Raw genomic sequence first — 26,523 nt, 5'->3', positions numbered from 1 at the left:
TTTTAATCGGACGTTTCAGGCTATGTTATACATGGGAGTTCGATTCTTTAGGGGGGATAGGACGTCAAAAGGGCCGACTTGGATCAGGAGAGGCACCACAGGACATTTTAAATTCCACTGTCTATACTTTTACAAATAAATTCATAAAACTTTGTCAGAATTACCAGGAAGGATTGAGGATTCACACTTGTAGCAGTGGAAGTTCAAAAACATGTGAATTTTCGTCATTTTTTCACTTACTATTGACTGTATTTGTTGCTATAGGTATACTTTTCTTCATATGTAATCTTCGATCAGTTTTGCACAGGATGCAAGCCATACTTACAGGTGTATGAAACTGTAGAATTTACTTATTTTATGAAAAAATGAATGAGCTGTTACCTTTTAAACTTCATGTTTAGAAAAAACTCAAATTTTATACTTAATTTACCACAGTTTCTAATATATTTGCAAAATTCTAGAGTTTTATATACCTGCAAGTATGGTTTGTATGCTGTGCAAGATTCATCGAAGAATTTCTCGTACTTATGAAGAAAAGTGTACTTATAGCAACAAATGCAGCCAATAGTAATTGAAAAAAGGATGAAATTTCACATGTAAAAAAATATTAATTTCGTTGTGCTTTTGAACTTCCACTGCTATTAGTTTGATTTCTGAATCCTTCCTGGTCCTGCCGACAAAGTTTTATGACTATATTTGGAAAAGTATGTGTTGTTGTTGTTGTGGTCTTCAGTCCTGAGACTGGTTTGATGCAGCTCTCCATGCTACTCTATCCTGTGCAAGCTTCTTCATCTCCCAGTACGTACTGCAGCCTACATCCTTCTGAATCTGCTTAGTGTATTCATCTCTTAGTCTCCCTCTACGATTTTTACCCTCCACGCTGCCCTCCAATCGTAATTGGTGATCCCTTGATGCCTCAGAACATGTCCTACCAACCGATCCCTTCTTCTAGTCAAGTTGTGCCGCAAACTCCTCCCCAATTCCGTTCCATACCTCTTCATTAGTTATGTGATCTACCACTCTAATCCTCAGCATTCTTCTGTAGCACCACATTTCGAAAGCTTCTATTCTCTTCTTGTCCAAACTATTCATCGTCCATGTTTCACTTACATACATGGCTACACTGCATACAAATACTTTCAGAAACGACTTGCTGACACTTAAATCTATACTCGATGTTAACAAGTTTATCTTCTTCAGAAACGCTTTTCTCGCCATTGCCAGTCTACATTTAATATCCTCTCTACTTCGACCGTCATCTGTTATTTTGCCAGTCAACATTTAATATCCTCTTTACTTCGACCGTCATCTGTTATTTTGCCAGTCAACATTTAATATCCTCTCTACTTCGACCGTCATCAGTTATTTTGGAAAATTATAGATAGTGGAAATTAAAATGTCTTGCGGTGCCTCTCCTGCTCCAAGTCGGCTCGTTTGACGTCCTACCCCCCTGTAAAGAATCAGTGGTTGGCCGGTTTGTCATACGAGCCAAAGTGTGGACGCGCTGTGTCGCTTTGCAGACGACGGCGAGGCCGGCGTGGATGAGGACGCAGCAGGTGGAGTCGGCGTCGCTGGCGGCGGCGGCGGTAGCGGCGGGGAGGCCATGTCGGACGAGGGCGGCGGGGGCGGGGGCGCGGGCGGCGGGGGCGGCGGCCAGCAGGTGGAGGCGGCGCTGGGCAGCGCGGTGACGCTGCAGTGCCCCGGCGGCGCGTGCTGGCGGCGCTACGGAGAGGCGGTGGGCGCGGGCCCGCAGCTGTCTCTGGAGCGCGTGCTTTACCAGGAGGCGGGCGTCTACCGCTGCGAGCCGGACCGCCGCGCGCAGGGGCTGCTCGACCGCCGCCGCGCCGCGCTCAGCGTCCGCCTCAACGTCACCGGTCAGTGCAGCAGCGCGACGCCACTCTGCGCTCCCACAGACTCACAGCAACCTGCACACCTTCAGGACTCACTCCGTTACAGGACTCGATATGTGGTCCGTGAGTCACACTGTAGTCATACTCTTCCCAAATCTTGCCAAACACGTCGGATGCGATGGACTCTCCCGTAGCTGTGTTCCACTTGCGTAGCTGTGGCAGGGGTCCCTTTGTCATTAAGGGGGTACCTTGATGAAAAATACACACTATTTCAAAAATGCACGAAATCCCCAATTTTGGAGATTTGTGAATGAAATTTTGTACCACGCTTTACATGAAAGTAACACATTTACATATAAATTCCTTTGCTTATATATATTCAGTCTTTTTAAAATGAAATCTGAAGTTTTATTTTCAAAAAATAATGTATGTTTCTTTTTCTCAGAAAGTATTCAAGAGATTTCTACAAAAATTTGTCTGTTTCATCTCTTTATATGTTGTAAGCTTCTCTCTTGAGGTTCTGGAACAGGTCAAGTAGGAGAATTTTCATAATTTTTTAAATTATAATTCTACTAATACAATTTGAAATTCATGCAAAATTCCAAGCACTTTGCTCCATATCTCAGCTTTCAATCAGAATTTCAAAATTTGCTCTTGAGACAACTTTTAATACGTTTACAGATATATGTGTACAAAATTCCATGATTCTAGCATTCATAGAACCCGAATAAAAAGTAGATAAACTTCAAAAAACAGACTTTTGAGGAAACGCAATTTAAAGTTCAACCTCACATTTTTCCCTTATGCCACTTCTTCAGAAGGCACCACATTTGTACTCTGGGTCGTCTTTCCCTTCAAGTATTCTCTTCTGGTTTCTGGTTGTCTGCCTTTTTCCCTTTACCAGGTCTTCAACTGACTTTTCAGCTGCAGAGACGCACTGTGAATCTATTTTTCTCAGGATGTCTTGAGTAAAATTTCCTATCTTGAAGCCCATTCTTTCTAATACCTTCATCCTCCCGACGTTCCCATCATTAAATACAATAAATGCATCATAAGTTGCTATTCTGACAACTGTAGCACATGCAACTGTGTTTTTAGGTCATCGTTTCCATATGAGTGAATTTAGAGACTCATTTGGATTTTGGGTTTTGCCATGAACACACCTTTTGAGAAGTTCAGGATCACCCATAAACCTGTAAGTCGGCTTAACAAGATCCAGGATACAATTTGGAAGCCACTCCTTGTGGATGTAGGGGTTGTTATCCCTATGACCGTGGCGTATCAGGGAGGCTGCGTCACACTTTTAATTAATTTTCAGGCACTTCAGATGCGATTTAAGCATTGAAATTTTGGAAGCTTATTGTGCATGTGTGGTACTAACAAATGAAAAATAAATCTAAAGTTGACATTTTTGGTGAATTTCATCAACTTCCCCCATTAACGTTACCCCGTAAAGGAAATTACAACAGTTTAAGTCTTCTACCTGTGTTGGGTATCGCCACTTCACTTTATCAGCATCCACACGGTCATCCTCCGGGTAGACGTTTGTTTATGTGTTTCCGAACAGCCAACTGAGGTGCTGCACCACCCTGTTGCGAGAATTGACGCTGAAGCCACGAGGAAAACATGTTGAGGTAGCAAACGCCTGCGTGGTTTCTCTCCATGAAAAAGACAGGGATGTAAAACTTCTCTCTCGACACTGTGGGATACATTGACTTTTCGAGAATGTCTTCCATGTTCAGCGACGAAATGCGGGTTTTCTGTTCTCCAGAAACGAACATTGGGCCGACTAAATTTACAGCTGCTGTAAGATGTTGCTTCGACACTAAAAGGGGGTACAAAAAAAAAAAGAAAAATAGAAAGGAATTACTTTTTAAAAGCAATATTTTTCCAATTGTTTACAAAATAACCCTATCGCCTTCAAAATACGTTCCAGCGTAACTAATAAATCTGTCCCATCGGTGGTTCCATCGTTAGAAAGATATTTCGTAGTGATCTTAAGAAATGGCTGACAGTTCCTCCATCGATTTTAGACTTCTTTAATGTTGTCAAATAGGTGTCCTTTCATGCTGCTTTTCTTGCGTGGAAATAAGAAAAAGTCGCACGGAGCCAGGTCAGGCGACTAAGGTGCATGGGGCAGCGGAACCATGGCTTTTTAACTAGAACCATGTCTTTTTTAGTTAAAAGTGTCTAACAGAATGGCTGTGTGACTGTTGTGGTGTAAGAACCAGTCATCTGTTGCTACAAACCGGGTCTTTTTGGAAGAACAGCGTTGCGCAATCTTCTTAAGACTTCCAAGTGAAAGGTTTGATTAACAGTCTGATCTGGGGAACAGACAATGAATAAACTATGCCCTTGTGATCAAAAAAGTAAATCAGCATTGTTTTGATGTTTGATTTGACCTGACGAGTTTATTTTCGATGGGGTAACGATGACGTTTTCCATTGACTTGACTGTTGCTTTGCTTCTGGTTCGTAACCATAGCAACAACGACTCATCACCATTACCGGTAATGAAGTTTGACAGAAATTTGGAACAGTTTCCAGCTGTTGTTTAAAAGTACGACATGTTTCAATTCGACGTTCCTTTCGATTCTGTCAGAACCAGAGGAACAAATTTGGCAGCAACCCTTTTCATTCCCAAATCACCCGTTAAAATTCGCTGAAGGGAGCCCCAGCATAACCCACTAATCTCTGATAGTTGATCAATTGTCTGTCGAAGGTTGTGAGCACAAGCTCTCAAATTTTTTCGATATTTTCGTCGATTGAGGCAGTGGATTGACGTCCAGAACGTGGTTTGTCAAAACGACTAAACCACTCGTACACTTGAATTTTTCGCATAGCGTCATCTTGGTGAGCTGTTTTCAGCATTAAAAAGTTTTGAGAAGCGTTGGAAATGTCGTGTGGTTAGGGCCTCCCGTCGGGTAGACCGTTCGCCTGGTGCAGGTCTTTTGATTTGACGCCACTTCGGCGACCTGCGCGTCGATGGGGATGAAATGATGCTGATTAGGACAACACAACACCCAGTCCCTGAGCGGAGAAAATTTCCGACCCAGCCGGGAATCGAACCCAGGCCCTTAGAATTGACAGGCTGTCACGCTGACCACTCAGCTACCGGGGCGGACTTCAGAAGCGTTTGTACCGAGTAGAAAACAAAATTTCACAGTTAGATGTTGTTCACTTAAACCTGTCGTAGTAAAGAATGAATCATGAACAAAAGAGTGCTAGCACAAACAATCGCTGCACATGAGCAGAACAAGCCAAGTCCACCACAACACAGGCGGGAGTGTACCAGCAAAGAGTTGCGCTCTACACTGCTCCGCCCAAAGCAATGCTACTCCGGTTTTTGCGTAGCCCCTTGTAAAAATTAACTGTCTGACATTGCGTTGTCACTGTCCATTCTTGCCAACATCTTGTCAAATAACTCAGTTCGTGCTGCATGATCTGGTCATGAGTGCCTGGACCAAGTACTATCGTCTCATATTCAAACGTTTACGGGAAAGACCCCCTATTCGCTCGTCGTGCTGGTGTCTGTAGGTCTCGTTGATAAGCGACTCGAACGTGATCAACAGTCAGCTCCGAAACAGAACACCGACCACTACTTTTGCCTTTCAGATACCTTGCCTTCTCTTCAAATTGTTTGTAACAGCCGTAAATAGAAATACCATACTGAGTGCCTCTGTTCTTGAGAAGAACGATGCAGTCACACTTTTCCGCCGATAGCAGGCACCGACTTTAAATTAAAATGTCCTCCGTTCTACGGGAATTTCATAATGTGTGTATGAGTACAGGTCGTGACGCAGGAATGACGACATATGGATTTTGGGTCTGGCCGTTGAACCGTGATTTATTTTCAAAGAATATACTTAAGAATTTGTTTTATTTACTATCGATTCATCAAGAACACTAACACATTTAAACACACTATGTTTACAAGGAAGTACTTGCCAAGGAGTAACTGATGAAATCATAAGCAAATTCCTTTTAACAAATGGGAATTTTATTCACTTTAATAGTGCCTAAAGCACTTTTTTAAAAGAAGCAGATTTAAAACTATGATCAGAAAGCACCTTCTAAATATCAAGTTACAATTTATTCAGAGGTAGAAAGAAACAAGTTTTGACTGTATGAGCTTTTGGGCAGAGAACCTTGCCGCTCTTTTTGACACGGCCGTAGTTACGACTGCTCACAACAGCCTCTGAAAGACTACACTGGCGCAAATCTGCAACACACCAGATTACTTTATACTAAAAGTTTTAACAATTTACACAAGCACACAAGCTATGCACCCCCCGTAGGAGAGATGGAAATGGTACAAAACACTAAAAATTAAAATATTAACTTTACCACCGAAGGTGCAACTTGATTTTAACTTCTAAGAAAAGTCTTATGGTGAAAGGGTGGCAACTTTGTATACTAAAATGATCATTAAAATAAAAGCCTATAAAATGCAATCTTATATAAAATTCTACAAGGTTGGCCAAACAAGTTAAGATGCTCTACAGATGCCTCTCAAGATGACAGGCAAGATCAAAACATATTTCAGGTTTTAGGTCGTTACGCTCCAAGCAATAAATCCGATAACACACCAAATCCGACAAGCATGAAAGAAGCAGCTACTAACGTACGGTAGATTGATAGGGAGATTACCGAACAACCCGAACCGCAGGTTGCTCTAACCCGCCCCTACTCCACAAGGGAAAAACGGACCACCCAATTTATAAACAACCAACGGAGAAGAATGATGGGACGACCCCAAAACAAAACGACTCGTGACCTCACCAAGAGAAACAAGTAGAATTTAACAATAAAAAATGAAACAACATATCACCAAGCACTTAACTTTTAATAAACTGCGATTTCTCGAGAAGGCCAGCATCCCCAAATCACTCTCCCGAACTGTCCGCTGCCAACCGCTTCATCGGAAGTTCAAATGGTTCAAATGGCTCTGAGCACTATGGGACTCAACTGCTGAGGTTAGTCCCCTAGAACTTAGAAGTAGTTAAACCTAACTAACCTAAGGATATCACAAACATCCATGCCCGAGGCAGGATTCGAACCTGCGACCGTAGCGGTCTTGCAGTTCCAGACTGCAGCGCCTTTAATCGCACGGCCACTTCGGCCGGCTTGCAATGGAAGTCGCCCCGATCTCCCGTCTCACGGCGTCGCAGCTCGCACCAGCCAGACCGATATCGTGGGTTGACTCCTGTTGCTCTCGTGTCCACCGCGAAGCCACTACCCTCGCTATACGGCGCGGCCCACTGGACTCACGTGGCGACCTTACATGCGCCGACGCCTAAGACGAAGTCATCTTGTGTCCCAGTGTGCGACCGACCAACCGACCGATCCAACCGCCAATTACCATTGCCTGATCAAACCCAGTGTCAACAAATGGCTCATCACTGTTTCTCTACAAGCTGCCTCTCTATTCCTTTCGATGAAGTACACGCAATTTTGTAGTCGTTTAGTAAGATTCCTCACCTACGTCTGAAAATAGACGTCACCAGGAAGCAGCGAAATACATTTACGAAGGATTACCTTAATACAGCTCACTGGCAGAATAACATGGGAATGAAACAAAAGGACCGGTATCCCGATTCGCCGCAAGGACCGTTTGCTTATGAAACAAACCCTACGGCCACTGAGCTGCGGACTCCTTGAATACTAGCTACCATACAAAGTTTATAAGCGGTCCTAAAATTTTCAAACTCGATTTTCTCAAAAAAATATGAGCTTTGTTGCTTCGTGTTTACATACGTTGAGGTCCTAGTCGTACCCTACATATTCCGTCAATGAGAATCGAAACGATGAAGGGAAGTTCGTATGGTCCCGTTGTGGGGTACGGAAACGGAGCAATAATCTGAATAAAATTCAGAAACTAGAAGCAAATAAATAGTGCTGCACCAGCTTGAAATACAATAGGCTCGTTCATACGGCTTTGTTATCAGCGGCCGCCATTGACACACCAAATCTGTCGAGTTCTCTTAGAAATAATCCGGAGAACTTTGTCCGAAATCTTTAATTTTAGATCTGTTGCTGTTTGAACACAATACTATCGCAAAATACAGTACTTTGCTTTTAAGAATGCGACATATATCTTGGTCAGATGTCTCTCGCAGCTAAAATACGTCGCTTTGGAGTTTCGGTGGATTTGGAACAAATGCATTAGAATCTTATGACAGCAAGTGTCCCGGCTTGAATTGAAGCGAAGAGCATGTACGAAATATCCATATCGACAGCTTTCAAAGACTGTCCAACTTTGTTTTCTTTACCACAGCTTTGTGTTCCAGGTTGTTAATTTAAACAAAAAGCACATACAAAATATAGATTCCGACAACTTTGAAAAGTCGTTAAACGTCTTTGTTTTTATTTTGAGCTCAAGTCCGTCCCATGCAGGCATTCAGTATTATTTCTTTCACACTCACACATGTGCAGTCTCTGCTACGTTATAGTATGAGATTCACTACATTTTCTTCGGCTGCTAGTCGATTCTTTTCCTCTTTTCTTCATTTGCAGATTACTCAAGGTTTCTCACTGTGGTGTGCGTACTGTAAGACCTTCGGTACACACACCATCAGATTATTTGACTTGACGCGCTAGCGAAGTAAGCGAGTGTCAGCAATATGTCTCGTGGTCTTATCGTGGCGTGTTTATCTTCTGCTGTTAGGTCAGACGATAGAAATGCCACTTTCACGCTTAGAGTAGCAGGTGACCAACTTTAAACAGAACTTGATTAATTTTCACACACATTTATTAAAATAATAACAATCATAAACCTTACTTAACTTGATTCTGGATGCTATTTACAGTTGACAATCTGAAGTTCCTTTGATCTTGGTACGTTAATCTTATTCTCACATATCTCTGATACTTGACAAAGTGTCTATGCATTTATCTTCATATCTACGTACAGGAATACGATAATTTTATTAGGCGCAGAATGAAACTAGACTATAGACTAATGCAGACTGATGCAGACTAATGCAGACTGACTAATTGGAGGTCTGTACACTCGTTATAATACCTCGAGTGTTCAGGTATCACTGCGCGAGTGTGATCTGCGAGGAGAAAAGGTTCTACGTTAGCAGCAATCTCATTGGCTGTGAGACATATTAACAGGCGGATCGGCGGAAGCAGAATTTGGTCCGTCTCTAAGACAGCGCCGTCTCGTAGGCGGAGACAGACGCTGTTGTGCTTAGCGGGGCGCGCTCTAGTGGGAAAGTTGTGTATGCGCTGATTACGCGGAACTATGTACACAACACTCACTTACCATAATACTTTTTTGGCACATTACAAAGTTAAGTACAATACAAAGCTGTAATTTACAAATTTCCATTGCAACGTGCTGTTTTTCCTGTTTTATCTCTGCCAAGAGACGTACACAAATTTGGAAAGATGTGCAGAATCTGCTACATACGGAAAATAGATAAGTTCACCCTATTCCTGGTCCAAAAATCCTTCGCACGTTGGTGTCTTTAATCTGATATAGTTCTTCTACCGTAGATTATTCCACTTTCACATAGCGTGAGTCTTTCAAAGCTGTGGCAAGTGCAGTCCGCGTGAACGACTGTCAAAAACTTCAGAAACGTGTTCAGTTGTTTCCTAGTCTTTAAGATTTTGGAATCGTGATTAAATTCCATTTTTACTTTCTGTCTGTCCCAATAAGCAAATACCTCTTTCCCCATATTTACCACCTTTGTGAGTTCAATATTGTCTGTGGAAAACGAGAAATGTCTCCCGTTATTACTTCATACTAGATATATTAGTTGATCATCAATTTCAAAGCTCCTTACTTCGTTGGCTTGTAACTAATTATTCCCGGAATGTATCTCTGTTACTGCAGAGGGTAGCAAGAGACCCAAATCGCAGGGCAATGGACAGTTTTCACGACAAAGCTAGGCCACAGAGCTGACAGCATCCACTGCTGCCATACCTTAGTAAACAGGTTGGACGATAGCTAATACAGTAGACTGCACTTACTGGTCGCAAAGCGCAGCGCTCGCAGGCACAACCCGGTTCTCTCCCTCCCTCCCTCCCCGCCCTCATCAGCTGCACCCCCACCCGCACCCCCTCTCCTTTTTTCTGCGCGCCGCTCGCTGGCGGCCCGCCAGACAGTCATCGCAGCTGTTTCCGGATCTGTGCCGCCTGATTAAACACCAAACTCGTTTATGTCCTCCCTCCTCCAGGGACCGGCGACTGCTTTCAACAGGTAATGGCGAGTTTCTCTGCACGCCGAAAAAACAAAAACGCATATCTTCTAGAATATGACATGGTGGCTTCGGGACGCAGGGACGTAAACGAGATTCCTTAAAACACACTCATAAGAATACGGTTCAGGCCTACAAAATTTATTCCGTCACTCACACACTTCGTTTCGTTTAATCCTACAATCAAAGGAAGTCTTAGCGGATGTGGAATGTAATTAACAAACATACATACAGAGAAATGTTATTTAAAAACAAACAGTCTTAAACTAGATTCATTTAGAACTCTTTGTCCATTGTTTGTTACTGTAGCGGCTGGTGCGACATTGGGAGAGGAGGGTGGCAGTGTATGGCTAGAAATCGAAATCAGTGATGTTTTCTTCCTTGTGGTTGGCTCTGTATGATATCACAGCGATTTCATCATCATGCTGCTTCACTTGCATCACTGGTGTAATGTCGGAGCTGATGATTAACATTACACTATTGCACATTGTATTTTGTCGCTGATTGCCATCTAATTCGCTGTACAAATTGCTTCGACATACATGTAAACATTATGCTTACAACACTGTTCAGCAGTCTTAAGCCAGTTCTAATTCAATAGATTCGAAATATGTCAATGCAAATAATAGACTACAAATCTGTCAGTACCAAGAATATCGATACAAAACCTCGATCGTCGATACAGATACACATGCTACAGTCCGCCATCTTGTGTTGTGTGCATAATGTTCACATGTATGTCGAAGCAATTTTTCAGTGAATTACGTTGGCAATCAGTGATAAAATACAATAGTGTGCTATAGTGTAACGTTAATCAACAGCTCCGCTATTACACCAGTGATGTAAGTGAAGCAGCAAGATGATGAAATAGCTATGATATCATATATATAGTGAACAACAAGGAAGAAAAACAGCAGACGACACCACTGATTTCGATTTCTAGTCATCCCCTGCCCCCCTCGCCCCCCCCCCCCAACTGCCACATCAGCCACAACAGTAACAAACAATGGACAAAAATTTGTAAATTAATCTAGTTTAGGACTGTTTGTTTTTAAGTAACATTTCTCTGCATGTATGTATGTGTGTATAAACGCCTGAAGATGGACAGAAGATTTTCAAAAGGCGTTGTATTATGTTAGATTAAACACAAAATAAAAAAGTGACCGGTAGCAGAAATTAGAAATAAATAGTTAGCCAAAACCCTATTGGCCAGAATGTATTGTGAAGTCCGGTTACAGCAAACTACGTTGACATAATCGAATCTGTAAAGCATAGATCAACATATTCATGCACACTGGTATCAGATGTAAAGGGGTGTAACAGAGTTTGATTAAACACAAAATAAAAAAGTGACCGGTAGCAGAAATTAGAAATAAATAGTTAGCCAAAACCTTATTGGTCAGAATGTATTGTGAAGTCCGGTTACAGCAAACTACGTTGACATAATCGAATCTGTAAAGCATAGGTCAACATATTCATGCACACTGGTATCAGATGTAAAGAGGTGTAACAGAGTTTAACATAATAATGGACTATACCATAGATTATAACATACCTTCTGCAGAACATTTCACTGACTCTTGACAAAATGCATCTTACATCGTTTCATATCGCAGAATGATATTTCATAAAGGTTAGAACAACATTGTATCAGCAAGTCAGTCATAAAATAACTATTAATATAAAACAAAGTACATATTACACTGTTTATGCAATCTAATATTCGTACATCAGCAGAATTAAAACTGGTTTTGATCGTCTGATGATTTTACTAGACAGTAAGCGACTGCGTCAACTGCAAACAATGTGCAAGTGCGACAGGTACTCAACTTGTCACCAACACTGTTTACATGGATTAGCAAACGCAGAGAGCCTGTAACACTTCCTGGAGATTAATAGCCCATTCTCTCTGGATTTTCTACCATAATTCAAGACAGAGTCTCGGTGTGGAAGCTATTAATAACATGTCTCATTGAAGTCAGCAATAAATTACGAGCTTCTGTATGATGTCAACTTGGGGGTTTCGAGGTCTTTAAAGTTTGGCATGCTCCTTTCATTCCTTCTGCAACATCATGCAACATTCATGCCTTAGCCCCTTTTCGTTCCGAGCACCTGGTTCTTCATTTTCCATTTTTATATTTCCCTGCTGGTTTGTATACGTATTGCGTACTACCTGTCTTTCTTCCATAATTAACTCCTATTTTCTTAGAATATGCAACAACCTTTACCATTTTACTTTGTTGTATCCTTGTTCTAGATCTGGAAATTTAATGAATGTATCTTGATTATTTTCAAACTTGTCTTTCATTTTCAAGCCCAACTTCAGAAATGGCTCTGTGGTTCTCTTACTTTCCCTAAAGCCAAACTAATCTTCACCTAATAGATCAGCGGCATTCTGCGGCATTGTTCTGTTTGTTACTGTAGTGAGTATATTGGACGCATGAACTGTTAAGCTGTTTGTGCGACAGATCTCCATCCGCTCTTGCTTCGTTCGGAATTGTGTGGATCCCTTTATACGATAGTCTGATGATATGTCTTCACTTTAATTCATTCTGTACACCAATTTGAATAATCTTCTGGTACCCATTTCGTCCAATGATTTTAGAAGTTCCGAAGGAATGGCCTTCATCCCTTCTGCTCTATGTGGTCTGAAGTTCTCAGAAACTCCGTTAAACTCCGGCTGTAATTCCGGACGCTCTCCGGCTTCCGTATCGACATTCGGCTGCCGGCAGCTAATCACCTCGCCCAGCGGCCCTAGATTACCGCCAGACTGCCCGGCCGCCCTGGCCGTGTCCAGCCGCGGACACGGACTCGTCTGACAAACACGGGCTTTGCCGCAGTCGGAGAGGACGAGAAACGGGTCACATTTTTCATTAATGAAGGGCTTAAAATGATGCGGTGTTTTTTTTTTTTCCACCGATGAAATGTTAAAGCCTGTGTCCCCGTTCGGAGCGGCAATTAAAATTTCTCAGGCATGCTTTTCGGCGTATGTACACTTCCGCTACTGCGGATGCACTAATGAACGATTTCAAGTTTGGAACGGGCTGTGCGAGATGAGTGCGCAGCGCCGCCGCAGGCCGCAGTGAATGGCCACGGGCCGGCGCCACCAGCAGTGCAGGCTCAGCCGCGATTCACCGCTTCACACACACGTCTGGCTTCGCAGATATTTTTAAAACAAACGTCCAGATTTAGGCTACGTATGCTTGCGATCAAATAAGCCAGAAGGCGTAATCAGCACTCAACTGGAACTTCCAATATCTTTGGTGGAAGTAGCAGTCAAACGATTATTCAGGTTGGGTTCTAGAACGTGCCAGTCAAGAAATATCCCATGACATATTCGGAAGAGTGTCATCCACATAATCGAGAAGGTAGCAAGGGTAGATGAATACGTAAGCGATCGCTCAATTTTCTTAATAGTTCATTCAACGAGGATGTCCACAGCAATAATATTCAGGATATGGAAAAGAAAACTGCAATCCTGTTAGACGACTATCGCTTTGGCTTTAGGAAAGATAAACATACCAGAGAGAAAGTTCTAAAGTTACGCTTGATAATGGACGCAAGACCTAGGAAAATAGACATTATCGACCAAAAAACTTGAGAGGCACCCACATGCCTTGCTCATACTGTGGCATCAAGCAGTCAGGCCTGCAAGATGAGTGGTCTGCCAAGCGAGTGGATTCTTTCTTATTTATCAAGTAACATGAGCTCTAGTACCCACAATTAAGTTACAAATTATTCTCCTGTTTGAATATTACGCAATGGAAACGGATAACGCACATCTGACTATTAGTAATTTACACAACTCTGACTGTTCACTACGCACTGGCAATACCACATTTTCTTTCTTACCCAGCGGCTTTGATAAACACGTGGCCATCGCACTGAATATGAATGGCGCACACATTATAAATTCTGGATATAATGACAATATACAATTCGAAGGAAAAGGCCACCAATCTTTTTCTTTTCACTATCTTTTTTATTCCAATAAATTCTATAACCTAAACACACCATTACATTTTCTACAACAATTGCACATGAGAAACTCTGCCCAGTGGGCATGGCCTTACGTTGGTGATTCTCTATCTTCTGGTCTCGTAATTATCTAACACTACAGTGCACTTTCTGGATAGGATGGTGGATCTTTTGCTATATCTCACACTTCGAATCTCATACCCATCATCACGAAAATTTTCTCCAGACCGAGCGGTACAAAAGGAACGTGCATAACCCACAACCTCTGAACCTATCTTGCTACTCTCCCATGCAAACCACACATACTTCAATTATATGAAATACACCACACTGGCAACATGGAATACAACACAAGGAATAGTCACAATGTTATAATCACAACACTTTCAGCTTTCCCACTTCAATTAGAATTCATCCCAGTTTCACATGACAATGCCCCACTTCGTAGCTTTTCTTTCCTACTATGAACTCTGGAGGATATATGCACGTCTTCCTGTGCAGTGCAAGTCGAGTGGCGTTGCTGGATAGACGGTTGACTCACCTTGCTTCACTCTCAGAGTATTATAGTTTGAATCAAGCGTCACACGGAAACATAACACGCAAAGTAATATTAAGAACATATTCGTCACACACGTGAGTCCTCAACTGATACCATGGACGAGTACTTCTCTTTTTCCTTTGTCTCACACACAGATTGAGACTCACACAGTACTCACCACGTGGAAGTATTCGTCTCTAATTTCAAGTCCTGCACACGCCATTTCTTAAATATTTCCAATTTATAGTACACACGCCAGTAATTCAGCTTAACTTTAGCACTCGGAAGTATTTCAACTTATTGCTACACATGGTTTCATTGTGACCGTCGGTCACTTCCGCAGATTACTACGATCCCCTTAATATTACCTAACTGACATTTAATTCTCCCCACAAAAGTTCCTGAAATTGAGAAATTATTATTCAAAACTACTCTTACTTCACATGCATACCATGTCTCCACTCTTTTGTCTTTACGGAGCACACCTAAGACAGGTCTTACCAACACAAGATCCAGCGGCAGAGTGCTGAAACATGGCCGTTCTTCAGGTCATCTCGCATCTCCGTCGAGGTGGGGGAAGAACGTGCTACCCATTGGTCAGCCACATTTCAGGTGCTCAAATCTCAGGTAAATTTCATCTCTTTGGTTCCACCAAAAGTGACCAAAGGACCGTCTCAAAGATGATCATATATTGCACATTCACTATCTGTGGTTAGCAAACGACCGTACATTCATTTATTTCGCAGATCTCACCAAATTGGATGTAGGGATTTATTTTGTGGGAGTGCACATGTGATCTATTAAATAAATAAATTTTCATACTTTCCTGCACTGGTATCCAGCTTCGGTGTATTAAGTGAAATTGAGTTATTATTACAAAAAATATGTTGTTCTGACAAGAATAACGAAGAATGTTGTACCTATTTTCAATGTCGGGCGGTACTGTACCCTTTCAAAGTGACTGAAAATGTGAAATGTTGCAAGATGTTCGAAATTATCAGTAAAATCTATGTAATATACAAAGAAATGCGATCACCTCGGCTTTCGAAAAAGTAGAAGCAACACAGTTCTGTTGTTTATCTCGATAATTGAAGGAAGACTTAAGAACAATCAAGACGTGTTCATAGAAATGATCGACTAAAAAGCTCATCGAAGACGTGAAATGTTGCAAGATTTTCGAAACTATCAGAAAAATATGTGTAACATACAAGGAATTGCGGGTAAAATACAATGTGTACGAGAAGTGAGAGGGAGAAATATGAATGGCAGACGAACGAAGTGCTCGAGCCACACGGGTACGCATGCGTGTAACCCGACTGCTTCTAGGACGGGGAGGTACGCCGTGCCCCGATAGATTACGACCGGCGGTTCAAAGACGGGGGTCTGCCTGCCAGCCAACCTGTATGTGGTTTTTAGGTGCTTTCCCACATCCCACAAGGTGAATACCGGGTTGGTTCCCATGTTCCATCTCAGACACACTCTGCCCCAACATTTAGAACTCTTTTCACACTTGCATCAAAATTTGCTCTGTACACAGCAGGTTGGGTACATTGCTTCTATCCTCAGTTAATGAGAACAGGCAAGAAAAAGTGCTCGAATTAAAAAGGTTGTAACATGGGGAAATAGTCTTTTGCCAATACTGTCAATCTATACAGCGAAGAGCAATGGTGGAAATAAAAGTTCAGGAGTGGCATGGAAATTCAGGGTGAAATGATTTCGATCATAAAATTGGTTGATGACATTAGTACCTGCAGTGAAAGTAAGGTCCCGGCGGAGGTTCGAGTCCTCCATCGGGCATGGGTGTGTGTGTTTGTCCTGAGGATAATTTAGGTTATGCAGTGTGTAAGCTTAGGGACTGATGATCTTAGCAGTTAAGTCCCAAAGTCCCATAAGATTTCACACACATTTGAACACTTTTTTTTTTTAAAGGAAGGAAGAATTACAGAAACATTTGAATACAATGGTCAGTCTAATGAGAATACACTAAGGAACGAGAGTAAGGTAAAGAAAGACGAAAGTAATGATGAACAGCAGAAAGATGATGAGCCAGAATGCTACCATCAAAATAGAAGACTACGGACTAGATGGAGACAAGTAGTTTTGCTACCTTGGAAGAAAACTTATACAAGATAGATGAAACAAGAAGGACTTAAAAATGGAAGTATCACGGGCAAGGGGGGCATTCATGGCCAAAAGAAGTCTAGTACTATCAAATATCGTTCTTAATTTGAGAATTAAATTTCTTTCAAAGTACGACAGGAATTCAGATTTGAAGGAAGTGAATCGCCGACTGTGGCGGAACAGAGAAAGAAGATAACTGAAGAGCATGAGATAATCTCTTATAGAAGGATGTTGAAAACTAGTTCGACTGACAAGATAAGAAACGATGCCTTTTGCAGAACTGGCTAGGAGGGGAACATGTGGAAAACATAGAAAAGAAGACTAGACAGTGTGAGAGGATATCAGGGTGAAGCTAACATGGTATTTGTAGGGTTTGCAGACGGTAAAAACTTTGGGGGAAGACAGAGACTGGGACATAGAAGGTTGGGTGCAAGCGGTACCTTGAAATGAAGAGCTTGACACAGGAGAAGAATTCGTGTGTGAAGTCCCCAAATTTGACAGAATACAGACGAGAAAGATAGTGAAACGGTTTCACTTATTTTTCTCGACTTGCATGTTAATGTCATTTACTCTACCTACAGAAATTTACGTCAGTACACATTACACTTCCATCAGGCCGCAAGACATTTACGTCAGTTCCCAATAAATTTACAACAGAGTCGGATACATTTTCAAAACTTGACCAGTAAATGAAATTCATTTTAGTCCCTTTTTTGCCTTGTTGTACCATCATGCTATAACTATCTGTGCCGTTCCATCACAGCAGAGGCTGAGGTGGCCAAACAGCTCAGACCGCACGTCTCATTAACTCTTCTGCAAAAATGTAACAGTGTTACTACGGCGCCTCTGGAGGCCAGGTAGTGGTGTCACTACGCATTACCAACATAACCAAGCACAAGTGTGGTTGACGTGGTGCCGCAGATGCAAGGGACTCGACATGGACGACGGAAGGCCCTCAACTTCCTGAAACCAATTCATTCAACAGTGTCCAGTCCTTTCGTTCTAGAAAACAGCTGAGTGCGTAAGCATATGAACAGTTATGCCACACTGATGCGGAAAATTATTGTGCAGTGTGATCGTTTACGCTCGGACATAGGTAAAGCGGATGGCACACGACGGTTCATTGGTAGAATACTAGGGAACTTCAATTAGTCAATGTAACATGCCTTCAGATCACTCGTGCAACCCATTCTAGAATTCTGCTCGAGTGTGTAGCACCTGTACCAAATAGGACTAACAGGTTTGTTAAACAGACAGGGTGCAGCACGGCGGGTTGGGCTCTCACTGTACTTTAAACAATCTGCTCCCTTACCTGGATAGGCTTCGGGTTGTCTGCACCTTTACTCTGCGATGGTGGATGCTGGTTTAGCCGACAAAAGCAGCGTTGCCGAAAATCCGCCGAAGTACCTACGACGCAAATGCTACATGACTCAAGTCAGAGGGCAGTAGGTGAAAGTTAGTTAAATTGTCGAGTATTTGGGACCCTTTGATAACTACTTTAAAAAATGTCTTAAATTTCTTTGATCTGGTTTTGTCTTAAAAAAAAGGAAAATCGCTATCAAGTCCGTTCTTAATATCCCGACATTAATTATGCAACGTTACTAAGTGTTTGCGTAAAAAGTTCACACCCGAAAGCAGCCAAAAAATATTTAATCCGTCCCGATATTTTAAGCGTTCTCAACAGTCATTGACCGACGACTGCTTGCGAGTTAACACATTCAGTCGTTCAGTAGGATTCTTGTAAAGAAGAGGTCGCCATAATTTCTTGTCGTCTGCTCAAAACACGCCACACGGAGTTTATGGACGACACGAAATGTTCACACGTGAATATCTCCTTAAATAAACCACTCAGCCTTTCACAAAACACTCAGTACTGTAGCCACTCTTCGTCAACGAAACGAGAACCAATCGAATGTGAGAATTTCTTCATTTTGTTACAAATCTGATCTGCGCGGTTTAATGCAGTTTTTACCGGAAGACGTCCCCAAGCGACTCTACCGACTCATAGATCTGAGGTACAAAGGCCCACTAAAACGCGCGAAAAATGCTGAATTCCTATTAACTAGTATGTTGAGCAGCCTATGAGATCATCTCGAGTACTTCTATACTCGTGGTATTTCTGTCAGCCAATCAGATTACCATAATCAATTTAGACTATAATTCACGTAATTCCGGAACTAAATTTAATTTAATTTAAGCAAAATACGATTCCTTTCCACAAAATAAAGTAATAATAAATTTGATACTCCACGCCACTTCTGGCTGCCTTAACAAAATCAAGCACACTCGGACATACGTCACAAATTCCCGTAAGGCACAACTTTCTTACTCATACATTTACATAGTTTTAATAAAATATTACATTCTCACTCTACGTATGTTCACCATTCACTCTCTCAGTCTCTCCAAAACACTCAAACAACCAAAACGTAATAAAATAATAATTTTCCACAGTACCATAGATGAACACATTTCAGTCCCTAACTGGGTTTCACAAAGCACTGTTATTATGTCTTTTTGATAAAAATTTATATCTCCGAAAGTGTTGGAGTCTGGTTCTGTTAACCATATAATTTGGTATACAAAATGTCAAAAAGACCGATTAATATTCTATAGTACTTCGTCAGTTTCATAGAGAGTACCTGTCACGTATTTCACGCTGCGTTAGGCAAATACACGGCTCGCTCGATCCAGTAGAGAGCGTCAGCTGTACCACAGTGAGAACGAACACCTGCTCTGCTCCCGGTTCCACAGCAAGTTGCGCTATCATTGAAAGCTGACAACTCTTAATAATTTGCTGCGTTACAAAGGGCAGCACGAATGGTCACATTCTAATCTGACCCACGGGACGATGTCACAGAGATTCTGAAAAAACTGGCACACACTTAAAGATAGACACAAGCCAGAAAGCCTATTTACAAAGTTTAAGTATCGGCTGTAAATGGTGACTTAAGGAGTATTCAAGAAACACCTACGTATCTCTCCCATAGGAATCGGGCGATTACTTTTATTACAGCGCGCACAGACGTGTTCAGACTGGTATTTGTTCCGCACTCCAGACGTGAATGGAACGGGAAATAGCCCTAATATTTCGTACAGCGGAAAGTATCCCCTCTCATGCACTTCACAGTGGGTTCGATAGTGCGGATGTAGATATAGACGCAGGTGCAGCTATTTCTTTGTGGGTTGTATTACATCCACTGATCATCCTTAAGCTACCTATACACGGGAAGTGAAAATTTACGTGGACTCGGAGCGCAATGAGTTTAGGCACTAAACGCAATTTCACTTTGTAGCTCATTCGTGTCCGTGAATAATATGTGTAGTGCTGTGCAGTTTTCTTCATTGTACTACGTAACGATGTCAACTAAGAAAGTGCTATTCCAAAGCACTGAATTTAAAAGAAAAGAAAAAGATGTCATAGTTTGGGGTACAACATATTACAATAATATGTAGGTGGGGGTACTCCGGTGATTACCTCTTATGTTCAAAAACATAGTGACTGAACATAAAATTCTCCAGCTCTCTTATTCAACAAATGTCTGAACAGGTCTCTACAGATCACGTCGAAATAAAAACTTTGTGTAGGATGAATCTTGATGGTAGAAAAGTTGAAAAAACGAATATAGACACGCATGACGGCATATAAATATAGCTGCCCAAGTGTAAAGGAAGTTGTACGTAAAATGTATTCTTTCTCAGAAAACTTTCGGAACATGGAATATGAAGATTATTGTTTGTGTTAAAAATTTCTGGAACCTCCTATGAACTGACTTTCCTTCTTGGGACCGAGCAGGTGTCCAGGTGCATTCTACTGCAAGTCTTTACACTGATGAAAAAAAATCGCAACACAAAAAAATACTTAACGTAGACTAATGAAACTTGAGAAATATATTTGTCTACATAAAATATTTAAGTGATTAATATTGCAAGAACACAGGTTGATCTAAGCGCGAGATAAGCCATTTCAAATGTTAATGTTGGTACATTAATAACCCGTATAACCACCAGAATGTTGAATGCAAGCATGCAATTGTGCACGCATTGTGTTGTAAAGGTGCAAGATGTCAGTTTGTGGGACGGACTTCCATGCCTATTGGATTTGGCGTGTCAGTACAGGGACGATTAATGCTGTTTGTGGATGACGCTGTAGTTATCGTCCGATGATGTCCCATATCTGCACGACTGGAGACAGGTATGGTGACCTACCACACCAAGGCAATATGTCGATACTCTGTAGAGCATGTTTGGTTGCAACAGCGATATATGAGCGACCGTTATCCTGTTGGAAAGCATCCCTGGATGCTGTTTACGAATGACAGCACAACAGGTTGAATCACCAGATTGACGTACAAATTTACAGCCAAGACGCATGGGGCAGGCAGGACAGTGCTTTTACTGTAGGACGCAACCTCATTCCAGACCGTAATTCCACATGTAGGTCCAGCATGTGCAGCACGCGGACAGGCTGATTACAGACCCTCCACTGGCCTTCTCGTAACCAATACTCATCCTTCACTGGCACCGAGGTAGAACCAGCTGTCATCAGAAAACAGCACAGGCCTCCATCCTGCCGACCAATGAGCTGTCACTTGGCGCCTCTGAAGGCGGAAATAGCAATCGTTTGGAGTCAGTCGAATGCAGGTCCAGGGCGTCTTGCTCGGAGCTGTCATTGGAGTAGCCGATTTGTAACTGTCCTTTGTGTCACCATGGTGCCAACAGCTGCTGCAGACGCAGTACGATGCACCAGAGCCATACGCCGAATACGATGGTCTTCCCTCATGGTAGAGCCACCTGGTAGTCTTGAGGCCGGTCTCGTTGCGACCGTAGATTCTCTTGACCGCCGCTGCCAGCAGTCATTTACAGTAGCTGCATTCCTGCCAAGTGTTTCTGCAGTATCGCAGAAGGAACATCCAACGTCTCGTAGCCCTATTACAAGACCTCTCTCAAACTCACTGAGGTGTTCATAACAGCGCCTTTGTCGTCTTAAAGGCATTCTTGACTGGACCAACATTCACGACCGTTACAGCGTGTATTTAAAGAAAAGCTCATTTTTCATCCTCATAATGGCGTTACGAGCGCCATTCTTATGTAACTGCACAAATCTTAAAGACACATAATTTTTCAAACTTGCAGACAGGCCTACCAACTTACGTATATCTCGTACAACTCCTTCTTAGTGCTGCGATTTTTTTGTCAGTTTAATTAAACTGACGGTGTCCCGAGTGCTATAGGTTCGGCTGCATACTTTTCAGGGCGCTGAAACATTGTAGGTATGAAACTTCCTGGCAGATGAAACTATGTGTTCGACCGAGACTCGAACTTCGGACCTTTTCCTTTCGTGGGCAAATACTCTACCGACTGAGCTACGCAAACATGGCTCATAGATTTACTTCCCCCACAGATTTACTTCCCCCTTGTCTCCTTCACCTGGCAACAGGAAGTGGAGTTATTATTTTTTCAGCGTATTCCGCTAACGCACCGATTAATGAAAATATCTATGATGTTTCAGCGTCCTGCAATGTAAAGAGGATGCACTGTAGCACTTGGAATATTGCCAGTTTAATTACAACAACCCAGTAGGCCTAAGTCTACACTCCGGAGGAGGGTACGAGGTTTGACACTGTCGCTCCCCTCCACCTTTCATGCTGTAGTCGCTAAGGATGCGCAGGAAATATCGACTATTTATGGGTCTGCGTGTGAGCTCGAATCTGTATCGTTTCGTGAGATATACGTACAAAGAAGCAATGTATTCTTTAAGCTTAAGAGGGAAGCATAATCTCAGAATTTTAACAGTAAACCGCACCATGATACACAATGCTTGTATTGCTTTCCAAGAGCACGTTTACCTAAACTATCTGTGACGAAAGTCGCTGCTAATCTTTGAATTATCTCTATTTTAGATATCAGTCTTAGCTGGTAAGGAACGGAAACAAGAGGAGCAATTCTGAACTGGCTGTAGAGACATGGTTCTGTAAGAGTCCTCCTCCTCGACACCATACCAGTTCCTTAGGAACCAGTCTGGCTGGTAGCTTCTCCATAATCAGTTTTATATAGACAGTCTACATTAAACAGTTTCTCTCTCTCTCCCTCCCTTGATTTCTTGGGCGGGGGCGGGGATGGGGGGAGGGTGGGGAGGACGGTTGACATCACCATTCTCACTGGTTTTATGGCGATCACCTCCAATTCCTCTCCTATCCAGCCCCTTCCTCTCACAATAAATTACAACCTACATCCTCAATTATTTGCTGGTACACCCTCAATTATTTTTTGGATGTATTCCAAACTCTCTCTTCCTCTACAGTTTTTATCCTCTGCAGCTCCCTTTGGTACCATGGATGTTATTCTCTGATGTCTTAACAGATGTCCTATATTCCTGTCCTTTTTTTTCATTGTGTCCCGTATGTTCTTTTTCTCGCCGATTCCTTATGTTATCAACCCTCCTAATTTTCAACAGACTTCTGTAGCACCACGTCTCAAAGGCTTCGATTCTCCTCTGTTCCGGTTTCCCCACAGTCCGTGACTCGCTGTCCTACAATGCCGTGATCCAAACGTACATTCTCAGAAATTTATTCCTTAAATTAAGATTGATACTAGTAGACTTCTCTTTCCCAGGAATACCCTTTCTGACAGTGCTATTTTGCTTTTTATGTACTACTTGCTCCATCCGTCATGGGTTATTGTGCTACCTAGGGAGCAGAGTTCCTCAATTCTGATTTAACTTCTCGTTCTTATTTCTACTACTTCTCATTACTTTCGTCTTTCTTCGATTTACTCTCAGTCTTTATTCTGTACTCATTAGACCAGTCAGTCCAATCAACACATCCTGCAATTCTTCTTCATCTTCACTGAGGATGGCAATGTCGTCAGCGAAACTTGTCATTGATATCCTTTGTCCCTGAATTTTAATCCCACTCTTAATATTCTCCTTCATTTCCGTCATTGCATATTCGACGTATAGATTGAACACACTTGTCATACACCCTTTTCAATCCGAGAACTTCGTTCTTTGTCTACTAGCCTTATTGTTCCCTCTTGGTTCTAGTAAATATTGGGTATTACCCATCTTTTCCAATAGCTTACAGCTATTATTCTCCGAATTCCGAACCTCTTGGCCACTTTACCTTGTCGAACGTTTTTCCCAGATCGGAAAACCCTATGAACGTTTCTCGATTTTCCTTCAGTCTTGTGCCCATATTTGGAACTTCCTTTCTGATGATGCCTTTACCTTTCCTAAATCTAAACTGACCATCGTCCAACAGGTATCCAGCTCTCCTTTCCATTCTGCTCTATATTATTCTCATCAACTTGGATGCATGAACAGTTAAGATAATTGTGCGATAATTTTATCACTTCTCAGCTCTTGCACTCTTCGGCAATGTGTGGATAATGGTTTTTGCGAAAGTCTGATAGTACGTCGCCAGTCTCAAACATTCTACACACCAGCGTGTGAAATCGTTTTGTTCCCTCCTCCCCCAATGATTTTAGGAATTCCGGTGATATGTTATCGATGCCTTCTGTCTTATTTGATTTCCAGTTGTCCAGAGCTTTTTCAATCCTGATTGTAATACTCGACCCCCTATCTCTTCCCTTTCGGCTCCTGTTTCTTCTTCTATCACCTCACCAGACAAGTCTTCCCCTACCAGAGGCCTTCAGTGTACTCTTTCCACCTGTCTGGTCTCTCTTTTGAATTTAACAGAGACATTCCCATTGCACTCTCAATGTTACAACCCTTGATTTTAATTTCACGAAGTGTTCTTACGACTTTTCTATGTGGTGAGTCCGTTCTTCCGACAATCATTTCTTTTTCGACTTCACACTTTTCATGCAGGCATTTCAACTTAGCTTCCCTGCACCTCCTATTTTTCGTTTCTATGTGATTTGTATTTCCGTATTCCTGAATTTCCCTGAACATTTTTGTACTTCCTTCTTTCGTCGATCAACTGATATGTTTATCCTTTTTCCTATGGTTTCTCCTCAGTTACCTTCCATATAACTACTGTATTCTTTCCAATTTCTGTAACCTGCTCATTTTAGAGATGTCCATTCCTCATCAACTGAACTGCTGCTGAGCTATTCATTATCGCAATATCTATAACCTCAGGGTACTTCAAGAGCATCTCTTCATGCCTTAGTACTACTTCCTGCCCTTAGCATACGCTTCATCATTACTAAGACTATTACTGCGACTATATCTGCTCCTGAATAAGCCTTAAAATCCACTATCTCATTTCGGAATCTCTGCCTGACCATGATGTAATCTGACTGGAATCTTCCCGTGTCTCCCAGCCTTTTCCAAGTAGATCTCCTCTGGTTGAGATGCTTGAACAGAGTATTCGCTATTACTAATTGTTATTTGTTACAAAAATCAGTTAGCCTTTATCCTCTCTCGTTCCTACTACCAAGCCCATATTGTCCTATAACGCTTTCTTCTACTCCCTCCTGTACAACCACATTCCAGTCCGCTATGGCTATTAGAGTTTTATCTCCTTTTACGTACTGCATTATCCTTTCAATAACCTGACTTACTCCCAGTTATTTAATGACTGATTCTTTGGCAATCGTGCCGTCAAGCAGAAATGAATTTATCCAGATAGTTATTAGCAGTACGTTAAATTTATTTATGATGAGGGTAAACTGCCAAACCGTGCACCATACGTCTATTTTTAGCAGGTCTTGCTGAATTTCCCAATTGCAACTACTGTACATAAAAAAGCGTAAACTACGAGCTGCCTTATAGAACGTCCGAAATTAGCTATAAGACATAATCGCACCAATAACGTTGTTTAGCTAATGTTCTTATTATATGTCATTTCATGACTTGGAGCTGATTTCCTCCTTCAGAACTGACAACCTCTAGCGCCACTTACCTCAATATTGCCAATATGCCAAAACAAAGTTACAGGTCCCGTGTGGAGATAGCTGGAATCCATACATATTAAAAATATCTATGTTTGTCTTTATGTACATTCTATATGTATGTATGTATGTATGATTCACAGCACCACCTAAACTACGAGATCGATTTTAATCGAACTAAGACATATATCACTTACTGCCTGGAAAGAAGCATTGTAGGAGTACGCTCTACCTACCAATCAAGAGTTTGGAGTGTGGTTGAAAAAAAAGTGTAGTCCACGACATGCAAATTGCCAGACTTCATTAATTCAGTGTTTGAGGATGAGAGCGCTTTGTAACTTGCAACAAACCTTACGCATAATTCCAAACTTTTATAAAACTTTTCCTCGCGACAACTCCCTCCCCATACCCCCCCCCCCCCCCACACACACACACACACTCACACTCACACGCAAAATAATGAGAGGAAAATGTTTATCGCTTACTTCATCTCCACTGTTTATGCAGTGAAACGGCCACATCAGGCATGGCGTTTCAGTTTATTACTTATTATTTATAACTCTATTCGTCAGACATTTTTCAGACATTATTTACATATACCAATGTACAGTATACGCAAAATTATATCGTTGTACGACACATAGTTCAGGATATATGACGTCATAAACACTGTCGGAGGATTTTAATGTATGACATGCACTGAAGCAAAATCTTTTGCAGTATCACATGAAAATGAACCAAACCAGAAGTTGCAATTTCGAGGAAACGAAACACAAGAACGAAATTCGCAGTTGAAATAGGTGTTCAAATATGTGTCAGACTCGTTAGATATGTGTGAAATATATTTGACAGTTAAGTACATATATGAATCTGTGGGTAAAATGCTCCCCCAAAACGTCTGGTTCGATTTTAACCAAACTTGGTACATATGTTACTACTATACGAAAAGGAATTCTTGGGGATAACAAATA

At 41.8% G+C, this 26,523-nt stretch overlaps 1 protein-coding gene across 1 annotated transcript in view; it reads left to right on the top strand.

Moving 5' to 3' along the window:
• LOC124776123 (nectin-2-like) overlaps positions 1–26,523 on the top strand; it is a 212,963-nt gene that overhangs the window by 132,963 nt on the left and 53,477 nt on the right. Inside the window, exons 6-7 of the mRNA XM_047250962.1 lie at positions 1,521–1,591; positions 1,733–1,874. Coding sequence (XP_047106918.1) covers positions 1,521–1,591; positions 1,733–1,874 — 213 coding nt within the window. The remainder of the gene's footprint in view (positions 1–1,520; positions 1,592–1,732; positions 1,875–26,523) is intronic.

This window comes from Schistocerca piceifrons, chromosome 2 (genome assembly GCF_021461385.2).
Source record: "Schistocerca piceifrons isolate TAMUIC-IGC-003096 chromosome 2, iqSchPice1.1, whole genome shotgun sequence".
NCBI classification, from domain to species: domain Eukaryota; kingdom Metazoa; phylum Arthropoda; class Insecta; order Orthoptera; family Acrididae; genus Schistocerca; species Schistocerca piceifrons.
The sequence above is the reverse complement of the archived record's forward strand: the minus strand, read 5'-3'. Positions and strand labels throughout refer to the sequence as shown.